This window comes from Rhincodon typus, unplaced genomic scaffold, assembly GCF_021869965.1.
Source record: "Rhincodon typus isolate 14 unplaced genomic scaffold, sRhiTyp1.1 hic_rhity00002686, whole genome shotgun sequence".
NCBI lineage: Eukaryota > Metazoa > Chordata > Chondrichthyes > Orectolobiformes > Rhincodontidae > Rhincodon > Rhincodon typus.
Genome location: NW_025968324.1, coordinates 6,052 through 25,000, shown reverse-complemented (window position 1 = coordinate 25,000; position 18,949 = coordinate 6,052). Strand labels below are relative to the sequence as shown.

Below are 18,949 nucleotides of genomic sequence, written 5' to 3'. Positions count from 1 at the left end.
CATCAACAATGGACAGTTTTAGGGTGAGGTCATCAATAGCACTGATTAGTTTTGGACCCTGAACTTCAAGAGGGATATTATGGTCTTGGAAAAAATGCACTGATTTGTCAAAAGGGTTTAATGGATCAAATTAAATAAACTTGCCTTGTATTCATTGCCTTGAGTTAAGGGAAATGAAGAATAACCTGATCAAGGAGTTTCTTTTTAAAAAAAAAATACAGTGTAGCGTTCCTTGATCTTTTCTGAACATACTGCTTTATAGAAAAAGTAGTACATTCCTTTATGGTGTTATTCACAATTCCTAGTTACTTTTCAATTCAGTACACTTTGTACCAATTAGCACAGGTACACAAAGTTAATAATCCAGGCAAGAACAATTCAAGGCAGAGGAATTCCTGGGTACCAGCTGCAATTAAAAATGTTGTTGAGATAAACCGCTATTGTCAATAGCATCTTTGCTATATAGACTCTATGATAAACCTTCTGGGCATCCAGCATTTAGGAAACTAAAAATTGTTCTTTGTGCAGTTGGTAAACTGCAACTTAACATGCTAAAACACTTACCAGTAGTTCACATGCTACTTGAAGACCTTTGGCAATAAGTTGGCTGTTTAATATTCTCAGTGCTTTAAAATCTGCAGTGACTGACTGTATCCAGATGTACAAGAGAATTGAGTTTTTTAAAAATATACACATGTGCATCGTAGGCTAGGACAGCATTTTACTCCATCTCTCGCTCCCCTGAGAAGGTGGTGAGCTGCCTTCTCAAATCACTTGTAGTCACATGGTCCAGGCATACACTTAATGCTGTTAATGAGGAATTTCCAGGATTTTAACCCAGCAACAAATTAACTGTGACATTATTCCAGGTCCAGTTGGTCAATGGCTTGGAGGGAAACTTGGTGTTCCCATGTGTTACTGCACTTGGTAGAGGATGTGGGTGTGGAAGGTGCTGTCCAATAGGCAGTGTATCTTGTAGATAGTATATACTGCTGCTACTACTACTGAGTGTCAGTGGTGGAGGGAATAAACATTGGTGGACGTGGTGCCAATCAAGCAGGCTTCTTTGCTCTGCATGATTTTAATCTTTGGATCTTGGAGCTGCAATCATCTAGGCAAGTGAACAGTACTCCATCACACTCCTGACTGGTGTCTCATGAATGGAGTTCAGATTTGGGATAGTCAGGAAGTGAATTACCTGCCGCAGGACTCCTAGCTTTTGACCTATTCTTGAAGGCACAGTATTTATATAGCTATCCGTTTTCAGTTTCTGGTCAATGACAGTCTCTGGGATGTTTTAGTGCAGATTCAACGAGAGTAATGTCATCGCAAATGGGTAATGGTTAAATTCTTGTTATAGATGATTGTTGACTGGCATGTGATGCAAAAAAAATGTCATTTGCCATAATGGCAGCCCAAGCCTGGATACTGTCGGATCTTGCTGCATTTAGATATGGACTGCTTTGGCATCTGTGGAGTCACAAATTGCCCCCACAGAGTAATTCATGACCAGCAATTATAATCCAGTAGTTCTTCCGATTTCATCCAAATGGGGTCAGAGAGAATGCACTAACCCAGTGGCAATGTCACTGGATTGTAATTAAGAGGCTCAGGGAGATGCTCAAGAGACATGGGTTTAAATCCCACATGACAGCTGGTGGAATTTAAAAATCAAATAATAAATTATGATTTAAAAACCTAGTTTAATGGAGACCTGGAAACGAAAATTGATTGTTCTAAAGGCCCACCGGCTCATTGACATCCTTTAGTAATGTTATGTTAACTGCCTTTAGCTGGTCAAGACCACGTGACAGAAGATCCACTGCTTTGAGGCTGATTCTTAAATGTGCCAGCAAGCCACTCAGTTGCATTAAACCACACACAAAAGAAACGCTAACAGTGGATAAATCTGGTTGGACTACACAGCATCACCCTAAGCCATCACTATTGTGTCCCACCAGCAATTATATAATGTTAGGAGCAACGTTACCTCTAATTTTCATCCTGACTGCACAGGGCTCCGGGTCCCCTGTATGCAGAAACTTCTAGAACTGGAAGTCAATGCCACAGTTGGCGTGCTGACACTCATCATAACGTGCAAAGTCTCAGGGCAGTTGTGCGCACATGTAGCTTAGAGGGAACATTGGATGGGAGGAAATGGTCATGGAAGCCCCAAGTATTTCACTTCAGACATCATTTGATCAATAAGCACTCCACGTGCTAAACAAACCAATATTCATTGGATGAGTCAGGCCGAAATGATTGTGATTTACAGCAATGTGACAACAAAAAAAAAAAGAGGAAAAAGTAGGACAAGGAGGAAACTAAATTAAAATGGAGTTGGAGGGGTAATAGACAGAACAGTACAGCATAGGAATGTGACCTTTGGACCATAATGTTATGCCAAATTAAACTAATCCCTTCTGCCTGCCCTTGGTCCATATCCCTCCATTCCTTGCATACTCATGCGCTCCACTAAAAGTCCCTTAAAACGACCCTACCACACCTGCCTTCACCAAAACCCTGGCAGCATGCTCCAGACTCCTACCACTCTTAAAAAGAACAACTTGCCCCTCATCTCCTTTGAACTTACCCCCCCTCACCTTAAATCCATGCCCCCTAACATTAGGCATTTCGACTCAAAAAAATTCTGACTGTCAATCATATCTATACATCTCAAATTTTATGGACTTCTATCAAGTCTCCCCTCAGCGTACGCTGCTCAAGAAAACAACCTGAGTTCTTCTAGCCTCTCCTTATAGCTCCTACCCTCTAATCCAGCCAGCATCCTTGTAAACCTCTTCTGTACTCTCTCCAAAGCCTCCACATACTTCCTCTAATGCGATGGCCAGAATTGAATGCAATACTCTAAGTGTGGCCTGATCAAAGTCTTATAAAGCTGCAATATGACATCCTGACCTTTGTACTCAGTTCCCTGACCAATAAAAGCAAGCATGCCATATGCCTTCTTTACCACCCTATCTACTTGTACTGCAGAGAACTATGGACTTGAACCCTAAGATGCCTCCATACATCAATGTTGTTCAGGGTCCTGCCATTAATTGTATACTTTAATTTAATGTTTGATCTCCCAAAGTGCACACCTCAATTACCCAAATTAAACTCCACCTGCCTTTTCTCTGCCCATATCTGCAACTGATCTGTACCCTGGTGTATCCTTCGACAAACATCTACACAATCCACAACTTCACCAATCTTTGTATTGTCTGCAAAAGTACAAATCCACCTATCTATATTTTCATTCAAATCATTTATATAAATCACAAACAGCAGAGGATCCACATGGAACACCTCTAGTCATGGACCTGCAGCCAAAAGAAAAAAGCACTTTCACCACTGCCTTCTACGGGCAAGCCAATTCTGTATATAAGCGGCCAAGTCACCCATTGAATAACCCGGTAGTTTCATTCCCATAAAGATTCTGGCCATGAAGCAGCTAAAAAAACAACTGACAAAACCAATCAACAAAACAGAAACCTTTTCAGCTTTGGGATGTTGGGGGCTTTTGAGCGATCCAAAATTATGAACCCTAGTACTCCCACTGCAAACAGTAAATTTGAAGCAAAATCTTCTATAACATACCAACTCTAGAACTGTCCGAGATGATCCTTAAAGGCACCTGCAATTCTAACACTGACATGTTGTATAATCAAGTGGAAAAGGTATAAATCGGTGGCAAGGAATTCTGGCTGGTGTGGGCTTCAATATACAAGGGTGACACGGTTGCACCGCTAAAGGACATGGCTGAACAACCAGGCCTGTGACAGATTAGGAAGGAACCAACAATAGGGAAAACATACTTGACTATGCCCTCACTAAGCATCCTACCATAGATGCATCTGCTCGACATTATTGTTAGGAGTAACCACCGCACAGTACTTGTGAACACAATGACTCTTCATCACATGGATAATATCTCCGATCGTGCCACCATTATGCGAAATAGCACAGATTTTGATCAGGTCCAACAACTCAAGACTACACATCAGCAGCATAATTTCTTACACACAACCACAACTTGCAACCTTTTAGCCTAGTATACCCCTCACTCATATCAAGCCACAAGATGAACTGGTGTTCAATAAAGAGTTAAAAGGACAGGCCAGGAGCTGCAACAAGCATTATATAAAAATGAAATGTCAATCTGGTGATATATACACAGGACTACATTCATGCCAAACTAAATAAATAGCATACAATGGACAGCTTAGTGATCCGATAACCAGCAACAAATTAGATCTAAACTCTGTACCCTGCTACTTCCAGTAATAAATATGCTGACAAAAACAACCATCTGGGGCAGTAGCTCCATGCACACACATCCTCAAATTGAATGCAGAGCCTAGCATATCAATGCAAAAGACAGAGCAGAAACATTTGCAAACCATCTTCAGCCAAGCGAATGATCCATTTCAGCCTCATCTGGGAGGTCCCTATCATCACAGGAGTCTGTCTTCAGCAATTCAATTCACTTCATGATATCAAAAAATGACTGAAGGCATTGGAAACTGCAAAGGCCGTGACAAAATTCCAGCAACAATCTGAAGACTTGTGTTGCACGTCTAGCTGGTGTTATGGAAAACGGTCGAAGATTGTCCTGTCCTCAAAATGTTGAGACAAATCCAACCTGGCCAATTACTTCGCTATCAGTCTACTTTCAAAGTGACAGAAGGGACAGTGCTGTCAAGTGGTACTTGCTATCTAATGATCTGCTCACTGTTTGGGTCACATGACAGCCACTTAGCCCCAATTCAAACTTGGTCCAAAGCTAAACTCAAGAATGAGATCACCGTGACATCACAGCAGCCTATTGACCAAGTTTGACAACAAGCCCTAACAAAACTGAAGCCAACAAGGATCAGGAGCAAAACACTCCATTGGTTGGAGTACTGACTAGTGAAAAGTAAGATGGTCAGTGTTGGAGGCCAATCACTTTAGTCTCAGGACATCAGTTTTCCTCAGTGTCTTAGGCCCATCTGTCTTCAGCAACTTCAATGAATATTCTTCCATAAGTTAAGACACTCAGACAATTGCACAACGTTCAGCATCATTTGTGGCATCAGGTACTGGAAATCTGCATCCATACACAGTGAGACCTGGACAATATCCAGGCTTCAGTTAAGTGGCATGTAAGATTCATTTCAAACAAGCCCTGGAGAAAAGAAGACCTCTAACAAGGCAATCCAACCATCACCCCTTGACATTCAGTGGCATTACCACTGCTGAATGCCCCACCTTCTGTATCTTACAGGTTACCATTGGCCAAAAACTGAACTGCTCCAACTATGTAAATACTATCGCTTCAGGAGCGCAGTGGATGGTAATTCTGCAGACAGTAATTCACATCCTGACTCTTCAAAGGCTGTCCAACATCAACTAGGCACCAGAAGTGTGATAGAACATTCTCCACTTGCCTAGAGGTGCAACTCCAACAGCATTTGAGAACATGCAGAACAAAGCAGTCCACTGATTGGTATCCCATCCAACACCTTCAACATTCATTATCCCAACAATGCTGCAGATCACCTTCCAAATCCTACACCCTAACTGCCCGGAAGCACAAGGGCAGCAGATGCATAGGAGCACCATTACTTGAAATCCCTCCTCTAAGCCACAGCATTGAGACTTGGCACGATGTAGCTCACTATTCCTTTATTATCACTGGGTCAAAACTGTGGAAATCCCTTTGTCACATGCATATACCTACGCTCAATGGGTGGTTCAAGGCAGCAACTCACCACTGGCCTGTTAAATATCTGATTGGCACAAGATGCAGTGTGCCATTTTCAGAAAAGGTAATTGGTAACATGCTGAACAGCTTAGACTCCACAAAATTCCACCCATTATTACTAATTCATTTTGAATCTAATGATTAAAAAAGGTTAAAGAGCTCTCCAATATCTAATTAAAAGACAAAATTATGTCAACATCATGAAATTTTTTGAAGATACTTTTTGCTTATGTAATCACATTTTGATTTTCAGATCATGAGAATGAGCACAAGCTACAGTCTGATATATTCTAGCAATAAGAAACAAAACAGGAAATGCTTGCAATTCAGTTACAGCTTCCCTTACCATTCCATTCCTGGGAAAATGAATATACATTTTAAAATCTCACTATTCACAATAGCTAGAAGTAGAGGTGAAACCTGGCTCTACTCATTTTCTAAAGCTACTAATATAGTAAAAGCTAATACTAACTTTTAATATAGTGATAATCGCAACTTGTGGTTTGTTGTGAATCTGAAAACATGCACAGTATAATTTTAAAAACTGTCTTGCGGTTAAAAATTCATACTTGCTGCGCTGGTCATGTAAACTTGATCTCTCAAAATTCAGTTATGTAACATGTGAAAGTCAAATCTTAGTGGATAAGTAGTACTGGATAAGGATCACAAAAAGGTGAAGCTTTAGGGTTGCATTTAGTTATTTATATCAACATCATACAGAACTGTGTTTAAGACTGGTTAGGACCAGCTTAGCTAGTTAACTTAAAATGCCAATTTTTAAGTTATCAAAAAAGGCAAACGTTTACCTGCAGAGATCCTTCTATCACACTTTTGATATTTGAGAGCAGCTCAATTGAACATGAACTGGCTGATTTATACTGTCCTGCTTTTAATAAAGGATGAGACTATTAGTGAGGCAGGTGGAGGGATCCAAGAAGTAGTGCTGCAGGAGGCTCAGCCCTTGTCTTTGTCCAACAGGTTCAAAATTCATATTGTGTAGCCTGGAGCAGGGAACTGTAGGTAGATGAGCAAACAGATCATAGTATCGTGGTACAGGAAGCAGTTCAAAAGGAGGGGAGAAGAGAGAAATGTAGTTGTAATCGTGGATAGTATAGTCAGGGGAGCAGACACTGTTCTGCAGCATAAAATCAACAGTCCCAAAGGCTTTGTTGCCTGTGCCAGGATTCAGGATCTCTCATCTGGGCTGCAGAGGAACTCAGAGTGGGAGGGAAAGATCTAGCTGTCATGGTCGACATAGGTACTAATGATATAGGTGGAATGAGGAAGATAGTTCTAAAGTGATATGAACAGATGGGTTAAAATAAAAAGCAGAACCAAAAAAATGGTAAAAACTTTCTACCTGAGACATGATCTAATTGGCACAGGGGTCAATAAAATTAAAGAGATAACGTGTGACTCAAAGATTGGTGAAGGAAAAATGGTCTGAACTCATGGGGCATTGGCACCAGTACTGAGGAAAGAGGGAGCTATTCAGATGGGACAGGCTCCACGTATATCATGCTGGACCAGAGTCCTGGCAAATCACAGAACAAGGGCTGTAGATAGGAGTTTAATCTAATAGGAGGAAGGGTTCAGTTGCATGGCAAATTATAAAATCAAAGTTAAAGGGAGAAGGCAAAAAAAGTGTAGATTAATGATGAGGCTGATTGTTCCCAGAAGATAAAAAGGAAGGGACAGAATGCACGACTGTCATTTGCACTGAGCTATATAAAAAGTATGGAAATTTGATAACAGAACAAACTTAAAGGCTTTGCATCTGAACATATGAAGCATTTAGAATAAAGTTAATGCATTAACTGTGCAAATAGAGAGAGACAAACAGGCATGACCTGGGGGCAATTGAGACATGGTTGCAGGGAGAACAAGTTTGAAAGGATAGGCAGGAAGGAAAAGGAAGTTTTTTTTTTAAAAAAAGTGATCAATGCTATAGTGAGAAATGATATCAGCACTGGAGATAGAGACAGAATCAGTCTGGGTAGAAATGAAAAAAAAACACTAGGGAAAAGAAGTCCTTGGTGGAAGTAATCTATAGGTCCTCAACAGTAGTCCTGCAGTAGAGCACAGTATACACTAGGGAATACTGGGAGTTTGAAAGAAAAGGTACAACATAATCATGGATTATATTAATATACATGTGGACTGGATTAATCAAACTGGCAAACGTAGCCTCAAGAGAGTTCATTGAATGTATTAGGGATAGCTTTTTGGAGCAATGTGTTTTGCAAACAACCAGGGAGCAGGCTATTTTGGATTTGATATGCTGTAATGACGTGGGATTACTGAATGATCTCATGATAAAGGATCTTCTAGGAAAGTGTGGTCATAGCATAGTGGAATTCAAATTCCGTTCACAGCAAGAAACTGGAGCCCCACACTATCACGCTGGAGTTAAACAAAGGTAATTACACAGGCATGAGAACAGATTTAGCCTGAGTAAACTAAACAGGATGACTAAAAGATAGGACAGTAGATGAGCAGTGAAGGAGATACTAATTTGCTCCCAACTTAAATATTTATAAGAAAGGAAGAAATATTGTGAGGGGTAGGGAAGAAACCATCCATGGCTAAGCAAGGAAGTTAAAGACAAAAACTAAGGTATATCATATTGCAAAAGTGGATGGCAGCCTGGAAGACTAGGAAACCTTTAAAGATTAAAGGATTACTAGTAAAGTAATAGACAAAGCAAAAGGTAATTTAGGAAAGAAACAAAAAAGTGATAGCAAAAGCTTCTGTAAGTATATAAAAAAGGGAAGAGAGAAAAGTTAAAATGAACATTTTCCTCTTCCAAGGGGCCACTGGAGAGTTAGTGAGGAACACAAATTGCAGTCATTAAAATCAATATTTTGCCATGATGTGGAGGTGCCGGTGTTAGACTGGGGTGGAAAAAGTCAGAAGTCACATGACAGTGAGAAACACCTCTCTCTCACTTCACCTGATGAAGGGGCTAAGCTCCAAAAGCTTGCGATTTCAAATAAGCCTGTTGGACTATAACCTAGTGTTGTGTGATTTCAATTTTTTCAGCACTTTCCACAGCTATGATACTAGTACCATCCCTAGTAACAGGTAATGCAGAGGCTATAGAAAGAGAGGACTTAGAACAATCAGTAAAGGAAAAGTACAGCGCAAACCATTGGGATTGAAGACAGGCATAGCCTATCACCTACATGTTAGGGTCTTAAAAAAAGGAAGTGACAGAGATAGTGGATACATTGGTTACAATACTCAAATTCCTTGGATGCATGAAAAGTTAATGGATTCGAAAAATGATAATAATACTGTTATTCAAAAAGGGAGAGTGTCAAAGTAGGAAACTATTGACTAGTTAGTTTAATGTGCACTGCTAGGAAATCATTAGTATCTTTCAAGGAAGTAATACCAGGACATTTGGAAAGTCAGTGCAATCCTTCAGAGTTAGCGTGCTTTTGTGAAGGGCAAACCCTGTTTTACGAATTTGCTGGAGTTATTAGATGATGTAACAAGCAAGATGGATAATGGGGATCCTGTAGATGTACTACATCTGGTCTTTTAGAAATCATTTTGTAAAAAAAAAAAAAAGGTGCCTCAAAGAAAGAATAATACACCAAATAAGATCACTCAAGATTGGCGTAATTTGTCAGCTTGGACAGAGGAATGGCTAACCAACAGAAAGCAGAGAGTCAGGATAAATGGGTCTTTTTCTGGCTGGCAGGCTATGACTATTGGGGCATCACAGGGTTGAATACTCAGGCCCTAACTATTTACAATCTGTATTAAATTGACTTGGATGCAGGGATAGAAGGTACGATAGCCAAATTTGCAGATAACACTAAAATAGATGGGAAATTAAGTTGCAATGAAGAAATAATAAACTTACATATTGTTAGGTGAACAGGTCAAAATTTGGCACATGAAGTTTAACTTGGATAAGCAAGAAGTTATCCATTTTGGTCAGAGAAACAGAAAGCCAACTTATTATCTAAATGGAGAGAAACTTCAGAGTGATTTGGTACAGAGGTGTCCTCCTGCATGAATTGCAGGAAACTAGTGTACAGGTACAGTCAGTAATAAGCAAGGCAATTGGAGTTGACATTTGTTGCTAAAAGGAACAAACCATAACAGTACTGAAGTAGTGCTGTAACCGTACAAGGGATTAGTTGGACCACAGCTGGATAGGGCACACAATTTTGGACCTCTTACTCTGAGGAATTTAGTTGCATTGGAGGCAGTTCAAAGAATGTTCACTAGATTGATTAGAGATAAGTTTGTCTTGAGATTGAGCAGTTTAGGCCTATACTCTCTGGAGTTTAGAAGAATGAGAGATCTAATTGAAATATACAAGATGCTAAAGGGAATTGACAAATTAGGCAGTGTGCACCTCATGTGGGACATTCTATAACAAACAGGTCATATTTTTATGTTAACGGGTAGCAGATTTAAAAAAAGCTGAGAAAAAAATTACTTCTCTCAAAAAGGTCACGAATCTGTGGAATTTGCTATTCTAGTGGATGCTAGGGTATTGAGTAAATTTGAAGAGATAGATGAAATTTTAAGGGTAAGTGGAGTTGAGGCAAGGACAGAATCAGCCATGATCATACAAAATGGTGGAGCAGGTTCAAGGAGCTAAACTGCCTACTCCTGTTCCTAGTTCCTACATTCCAAGAGACGACAATTTTTTTTTTATTATTATTTACAAGACGAAGGCATCGCTGGCTAGACAAGCATTTATTGCCCATCACTAATTGCCCAGAGGACAGTTAAGAGTCAGCCACATAGCTGTGGATCTGAAGCTGCAGGTAAGCCAGACCAGGTAAGGATGGCAGTTTCCTTTGCTAAAGGATATTAGCGAATTAGGTGGACTTTCCCAAAACAAAAACAAAATTAAAATTAGAAAAAAAAAAGAAAAAAAAATTGATTAATGGTCATTATTAGACTTGGTTCCAGACTTTGTTTTGAGTTCAATTTCCAACATCCACTATGGCAGGATCTGAACCCAGGTCCCCGGAATATTAGCTGGGTCTCTGGATTAACAGTCCAGCAATAAAACCATCAACTCTTCAATTTTGTATACTGTTAGATAAATTAAAGCATTACAGTTGTGCTAGAGTTATTTATATGTAAAGGTTGACAGTTGTTCAACTGAAATAGCTTTATACCCAACACCCATCAATGTCCATACTTCTAACAAACATTGATCAAGAACCTAAGACAATTTCGGTTCCTAAATCCTAGATGGCAAAGGAACAACTGTCATGCCCTTAATAGTTCCGAGATCTGCAGACTGAATAAATTTTTCACTGCAAGTCATTTTCTTGCAAGGGTCTTTGTTGAAGTCTCAAGTACACTATATTTATTAGTGACTTAGATAATTTAAACAGCCGTACATTCAAGCTTTTCAATGGATATAGGTTTGTGACATAGCGAGTCGTGCCATAGGAGCAGAAAGAAAGTGGGCTGAATGGTCTCCTTCTGTGCTGAAAATGACAGATGAATTGATTGAAAGGAAAACTGATGGCTTGATTTGAAAGCAGTTAAGTGAGATCAAAACATTTATAGATTAGAGTACTTCCAAAATAGTTTTAAAATAGGAAAAATAAGGAAGGATAAAAATTTTTTCAAAGAGGTAGAAAAGGAGGGTGGTAGTCTAAAGGAAAATACCAACAAACTGGACAGAGGTGATATTCTGCTTTGGAAGGTCAAGGACAGAATATATTTGACCACCGGCTTGGTCTGTAGGCGAGGCCCATAGCGGGCTGCAATTCTGAACTTTTTATTTCTTTATTTTTCTAATTTATTCTTAAGATTTTGTACCTAAGTATCTTGTACCCAAGATGGCACAAAAGGACTGTAATGCTGAATGTTTTATTCCTTTATTTTTCCCATTTAATCACAAAATCCTGTAACTAGGTACCTTTGTACTAAGATGGCGTCATTAAGTGGCAACTTTGTAAACTTTTCATTGCACACGTGACAATAAACCTACAGGCATTTCTGCTATGTGTGTTTTGTTAATACAAACAGGCTATAATGCAATTGAAGAAGTGGATGCTGTCTGGATAATGCAAACTTTCAACTATACAGTACAGCGATTTCCCTATAACATGATTTTCTACAGCACGAGGTCACACAAAAACACAACTATTGTGTTATAGGAGAACTGTCTGTAATTCTAATTCTAAATATGTGAGGTACTATTACAATATTTGTACATTCTGTAGATCAACTAATAGGAAAGATAAAGAAACAAACTTGCAAAAGATAGTTTACATTAAATTAAATAATGCATGCGTTATTTACTGTTACCATTTAAAACTAGCCAGTTAGATTTTTAGTCAGTTGCGTGAAGTTCAAGAAAACAGGCCAGAAAGTTACTTGGACAGTGACATAATTTTAAATGTATTATTTCAAAAGACAGTACATTAATGTAGTAAATTGGTACACCCCTGTAGTGGCAATTGATGTAATATTTATACTGTTGAGTTTAACAGATACAGTAAAACACATTTAGGCATTTTAGTTTAGTTTCAACTTCATAACAGAAGCTTTGATGTTCTAATTCATAATCCAGCATTTAGTTCCGAATAGCAGTCTTTCTGCCAGCATGACAATCAAATTTTACAGTTAGCTCTGCTGAATTGGGTCACCTCAGCAGAAGTCTATGGAGCCTGCAAACCAGACAAGTGGATAGAAGGGTTTATATTGTTAAACCTAAAAAGCTTAAGCCATCAAATTGAGGGCGTTCACAATTCAGAACAAAGTCAAAGTCAGAAAAGACTTGTAAAGCAAAAAAAAAGAGAAAAGAAAGAAACTGGAAGGTGTCAGGTAAAGTTTAAAAACTCGATAGGAGTGTGATGATTGTTTTTTTTTTAAATCTGGAATAGAATTCCTGTAAAAGAGCAACTTTGGGAAACAAACTGAAACTTTATTTTGATATTTGTTAAATCTTTGTCTTCTATATATACACAAAATAAAGCTTTTTTTCTTGCGTAATGAATTTAAAAGGTGTGTTGTTAAAGAATTTCTCCAGCCTCATGTGAATATGTTTGTGACTAACCATGTTAACCAACTGCAAAACTAAAAATAAATGATCTATCAAGCCAGGCTTCATTCAATTCAATTTCATCGTTGGTTGAGATCATGACAAAGTTGCTAAAACTATACAGTAGTAATAATGGGAAATATTAATTATTCCAACATAACCTGGATTAGCAATACTGTATAGGGCAGGGCAGGTGAAGATTGCTAAGTGTTCATCAGGAGAATTTTGTTGATCAATTTCTTCAGGTCCAATAAGTAAAGATGCATTCCTATATCTGGTTCTAGGGAATGAAATGGGTCAAGTGCCATTAAGGATATTTTTACAGACCGTGATCACTGTATTATAAAATGGTTCATATAAGCTACAGAAAAGGGCAAGAAGAAATCTCGTACAAATGACAATTGGAGGAGGGTCAACTTCACAAACCAAGAATAGATTTGTCAAGAGGACAATGATTTAAAGAGAGAGCGAAAGAAGCAATCATGAAAACCATCTGTTTAAAAATAAGCAGAGTGGTTAATTCATAGAATGCACTGTCAGAAATTGTGAAGAACGATTCAACTACAACTTTTCAAAGAAAACTGAATAAACACCGGTAAAGAAAAGGTGTTGGGATACATAGAACGCACTGAAAGCATTCCAGAATAGGAGAAATTAAGCAGGGGGCAGAGGAGGAATTAAAACAGTGATCAGAAATTGTACTGGGAAAATTACTGGGACAAAAGTCTGACAAAATCCTTGCATCTGATGGTCCACATCTCAAGATCTTACAAGGAAACAGCTGCAGAGATAGATGTTCTTTTGTAGTCTTTCAAATTCTAGATTCTGCAAAGGTTTCAGTGGATTGGAAAACAACACAAGCAACATTACTGTTCAAAAAAGAGGGAGGTTAAAAAAAGGAGGAAACAATGCACCAGTTGAACCAACAATTGTTATTGGGAAAATTGCTAGAGTCAAAGATGAAATGCAGGATGCTTAGAAAAATAATACAATTAAGCAGAGACAGCTTTAATGAAAATAAAATCATGTTGGACAAATTCAAGTTCTTTGAGGATACACGAAGCAGTGTGGAGAATGGAGAATGAGTAGATGTAATGTATTTGGTGGTTGGTAAGGTGTCAATATATCGTAACAGAAAATAAGTGAATGTACTATTGCCAACTTTGTGGCTGACAAAAATAAATTGGAAGGCAAGTAGTGATGGTGACACAGTCTAGAGAGAAACTGACAGGCTGAGTGAGTGGGAAAATGTGAGGTTGTGCACTCAGGTAGAAGAGTTCAATATTATTTAAATGGGGAAAGACTTTAGAAAACTGCAACATGAAGGGATTTGGGAGGTCTTGCGCATGAATCATAAAAAGCCAGCATCCAAGATCAGGTAATACAGAAGGCAAATGGAAGTTAGCCATTATTTTAAAAGGAATGGAGTATAAATATACAGATGTCTTCCTAAAACTGTACAAGTCATTAATTAGCCTTGATGTGGAATACAGTGAAAAGTTTGGTCCCTTTACCCAAGATATATTGGGATCAGAGGCAGTCCACAAACTTCACTAGGTTTCATCCAGGTATGGAGAGATCTTATGGAGGAATTGTTCAGCAGGTTGGGTGTGTACTCATTGAGTTTAAAAGAATGAAAGGTGACCTCATTAAAACACAAGATTCTTAGGGGACTTAAGAGTAGATGCTGAGCAGTTGTTTGCCCAGGAAGAGTCTAAAGACCACAGGGCATAGTCTCAGAGCAAGAGTTAACTATTTAAGACAGATGAGGAGGAGAGGTGGAAAAACAAATCTGTAGAATTCTTTACTGTATAGGGCTACAGGTTGGGTATTTAAGAATATTCAAGGGTGAGATAGATGGATTTTTAATCAGTAAGGGAATCAAGGGTATGGGGGACAAGAAAAACAACTTTAAGATTATCAGATCATCCACTGAATAACAAAAAAGGAAGGAAGGAGACCAGGTGAGCGAAATGGCCTACTTCTGTTCATCCAACTTATAGGGGAAAAGGATTTGCAGAATCGTTCTTGCAGAGAGCTGGTATGGGTGTGAGAACTTTCTTCTGTATTCTAACCATTCTATGGTTCAATAAAAGCAGTGGATTTTTCACCACAGAAATACAAAAAAAGGTCAAGTTGCATCAAACCTGGAGTTTATCCAGGCACAACATCATATAAAAGGATATATTGACCTTAAAAAGAAAGCAGCACAGTTTCTCCAGAACGTTACCAAGACTTTGCTTTTTGTGAAACATAGTGATTTGAGGTTTTCATGATTTTGAAAGAAACTCATTAAGTTAAGTTCAAGAAATTTAACTTAATCTGTGCGGAGGCCTAGAGGGAACAGAACAGCAAAATCAGAGCCAGGACATTTGACAGAGGAGTCAGAAGACATTTCTTGTACTGGATTTTTTAAAATGTTGAATTCTGCCAAAGAACGGGTAGATAACAACTCAATGGAAAACATTTAAAATGTGCGATTGACAGATTTTTGCTAGCCAGGGTAGTGAAGTGTTGGGAAGCCAAGACTATTCAATGGAGTTAGTATACAGATCAGCCATAATTTCTTGAATGGTAGAAGAAACTTGATTTTTCACAACTTATTCCTGTTACTAAGAGAAATGATTAAAGTTGGGACTTCCCTGCCCTGTATGAATAATCTATGCGCCATTTTAACTAAAATGCATGCACAATAAAAGTAGGGAATTGGTCAGCAATGTTCAAAGAAATAAATCTTAAGACTACATTAACCCCAAATAAAAATCTAATGTATCAGTTTAACTAGTACTGTACTAAATGTTTAAATACTGCACAAACCTGCATGTTCTGGTAGTTGGCTTCAAACTGAGTTCCAGTCCCATTACAGACACCATAATGTTCAGAACTAGATTTGGTCCTGTATTCAATTGTAGTTGGGCCATTTCCTATATTAAATGGTTCCTTAGAAATTCCTTCATCTGACCAATTTAATACAGCTGTTGCAGCTGAAACAATCTCTGATGTACTTATGACATTATTATTATATACGGAAGAACTTTCAACGATACAGGATTTCGGGGTTGAACCCTCTATTCCAGTGATGATCTCATTTGATGCCTCTACAAAACCATTTATAAGGGTTGCAGAATTCATCTGCACATTATTTACTGTACTGTTTGTATTGTATGCACAGTGTGCAGATTCACTGATAGGAACTCTGGCCTTTAACAGTTTATTTCTCATTCGTTTTCTCGTTTTACAATCAGAAGAACACCTAATTGAGGAGTTGGTATTTGTCTTGTTATTCTGGTGTGCATATGTAGCATGACAATCTTCTGAATTATTGCAGTGACTGTTGGAGTCAGGTGAAACGTTTAGGTCCTTGCGTTCTGAAGTTAGTTGGAAGTCAAGCTTTTCTTTCCCAGCCATGTGAAGCAAACCATCCTCGCTAATTAGGCAATATTTGGATATTCTGTCCTCAACAGACATAGAAAGTGCTTCTTCTGCCTGAATAACACCAGTTTCCCACTGTGTGTGCACTTTAACAGAAACCTAAAACAAAGAAATGTCTTGAGTTAGCATAAAGCTTATAACAAAAGAAAATAATAACTTATTGACGGCAGTGATCAAATACCTCAAGTATAAACATTAGCTTCAATCAGTATCAAATTTACAGGCCTGTAAAAGTAGTGTCACAATAAATCACTGGGATCTGTAAGGACTGTTTTGCATAATGTGATGTAAACTGTGGGATATTCATTCAGAGTTTGGGTTTTTGCATTTTGAGATGGTAACTGGTGAGTTAAGAGTGTTTGAAGTCAATATTTAACAGCATTTCTGAAACCAAGGTGATTTCTCTCAAATTTTTAGAATTAATGGATTTTGTGCACCATAATTAGATTTTCATTTATTTGATTGTTTTGCAGTGTAAATAGTGGGCCTCAAGGTTTGTTAGTGGTTCTGGACCTTGGTTTTCTTTTTAAGCTTTAAGGGAAATGCCAAAATCTCAGATTGTTTTAGTTTCACATTTGACTTTGAGTGGGACACCCAGTGAAGTCCTTGGAATAGGTCAGCTGAAAAAAGGTGTTCTGAAAAGGATGTACAGTGAAATAGATCTTGGAATGACAGCTGGTGCTAGTTACAGATTACAGAATTGGTACAAATCCTACAAGGAATTATTTAAAGCCGAGTCCATTTAAGCAGATATGTGATGACTCCAGGAAGAAGCTATCTGCAATTCTAGTCTAAGGGTTGAAATCACAAGTCGCTATTTGAATTATAAAGCAGATAAGATAATGGTTTAGAATATTCTAATTTCTTTTGTAATAAACTTCCGTTTCATTGTTAAAGTAAAATCTGCAGCATTGCATGCTTACATTTCAGCAAGAGAACACTCAACTAAAACCAAAGCAAATAATACGAACTAACTAGCCAGGTTCCTGTCTGGGACATGACTTGTTTGGCAATGGCTGGAACAACAACAATATCGTATTAAGATTTCACTATCAACTATGAAAACCTTATCCTATGAAGGGTTCCTCTTGGCAACAATACTTAAAGTGATATTTTCCACAGAATGGTAAAAACCTCAACATTTTCAGCCTTTCAACCTCATATCCATACTAAGACCATCCTTTTCCATTAACAATCACCCATCTCTTCTTTTGGTGTCACCAAAACCCTCATCCACCTTTGTTATATTAAGGTTTGACAATTTCAATGCATTTGTACCTTGCTGTCATGCAAAGCTTTGCTCGAGTCCTATGCTGCACCAAATGTCATTAAATGTGTCATCTTTATGCTTGTTTGTCTCAACTGGCTCCCTGCTAGACAGCACCTTAAATTTTAAAATTCTCAAGTTATTTTCAAATCCAAGATCTGCTACCTTACTAGGTGTGTTCTCCCCAGTCCCACAGCAGAGATCTGTATTCCTTCGATTCTAGTGTCTTCAGCATTCCCAATTTTCATCATTCCAACCTTGATTACCCTGCCATTAGCTGCTTGGAGCCAAAACTCTCGAATTGCCTCCATAAACCCCAAAATCTCTCGACTCTTTTCCAAGACAGCGCTTAAAGTCCAACCCTTTGACCAAGACTTTGGTCAACTTCCTGAATTTTTCCCTGTAAGGTGTGATGTCAAATTTTATTTTATTTTTTTTAAAATGATGATACTGGGAAGGACTCAAGGTTGTTTCATTATATTGAAAACAGTATTACTGATAGCAGCTTTTGAAGCTTTTTGCAAGGAGAGAAAGAAAGAGAGAGTACAACTGTAAAAATAAGTGTTTTTAAAAAAAAAAGTCAGTGTATTGAAGTGCACTCTCTTTATTCCCGATTGTTGCCTTCAGTGCAATATAGAAAAAAATGACACATATACAGCACCTTGTTTCTATGCACATCAGTTTCCCCATTTTTGGTATTTCTTCGAACCAGCAGCTCATACTGATGTCTTCCTTCAAACGGTTCAGCTGCTGCTGATGCAACCCAGGCACGTTCGACAACGATGCCAAAAAACTGAACGTAGTATTGTCGGCAGGGCCGCCTGCTGGGTTCTAATAAAAATAGACATAACAAAGACATCAGAAATCGAAAAAGATTAAAGGTACATTCCAATTTAGCTTCTGTGGCTATTTACTTAATTTTAACAAAGTGTTGAAGTAGTAAACTTTTCGTAAAATGCCACCTTTTCCAAAAAGTCATTTACTACTACAGAGCTTGACCACTGCTGCAGATAGACACTTTGCTGAAACTTTCCATGTTCTGCTCATCAGGACAATTTGCAAGAATAACAATGTAAAAGCAAAAGAAAAAAAAAAAAACTTTGTGCTATACGAAAAACTAGCTACATAAACTCAAACGGGTCAAGGCTGTTACTGTAGACCCATAGAAGTCCCCAGTCTACCTCAGACTAGCCTGGAAGGGCAAAGTATCTCAATGTTTGAGCAATAGGTGAAACTAGCCAGAAAATGTTGCTACTGTACAGTGCTAACAAGTGTGATGCTCACCACTAACAAGATGCTACCATCAAGTCAAAAAGAGTAATGTGGCATATAATTTTCACTGCCATTGTGATACTAGGTAAGTAGGCTTTTTGCCTGAAAGCTTGGTAGGAATTGTCAAACAGCATATCCCTTCAGTTGTTTGAAAGCGTCATGCTGACTAGACCTTAACCAGCCATGTTTA

The 18,949-nt window shown here is 38.3% G+C and overlaps 1 protein-coding gene across 1 annotated transcript; it reads right to left on the bottom strand.

Moving 5' to 3' along the window:
• Positions 1 to 11,911: 11,911 nt before the first annotated feature.
• Positions 11,912 to 18,318, bottom strand: LOC109921729 (the record flags this gene model as incomplete). The annotated part of the gene is made up of 2 exons (XM_048593337.1): positions 11,912 to 16,319; positions 18,149 to 18,318. Coding segments are annotated over 2 exons (920 nt in total), but the record flags the coding sequence as incomplete, so codon positions are not given.
• Positions 18,319 to 18,949: the final 631 nt, after the last annotated feature.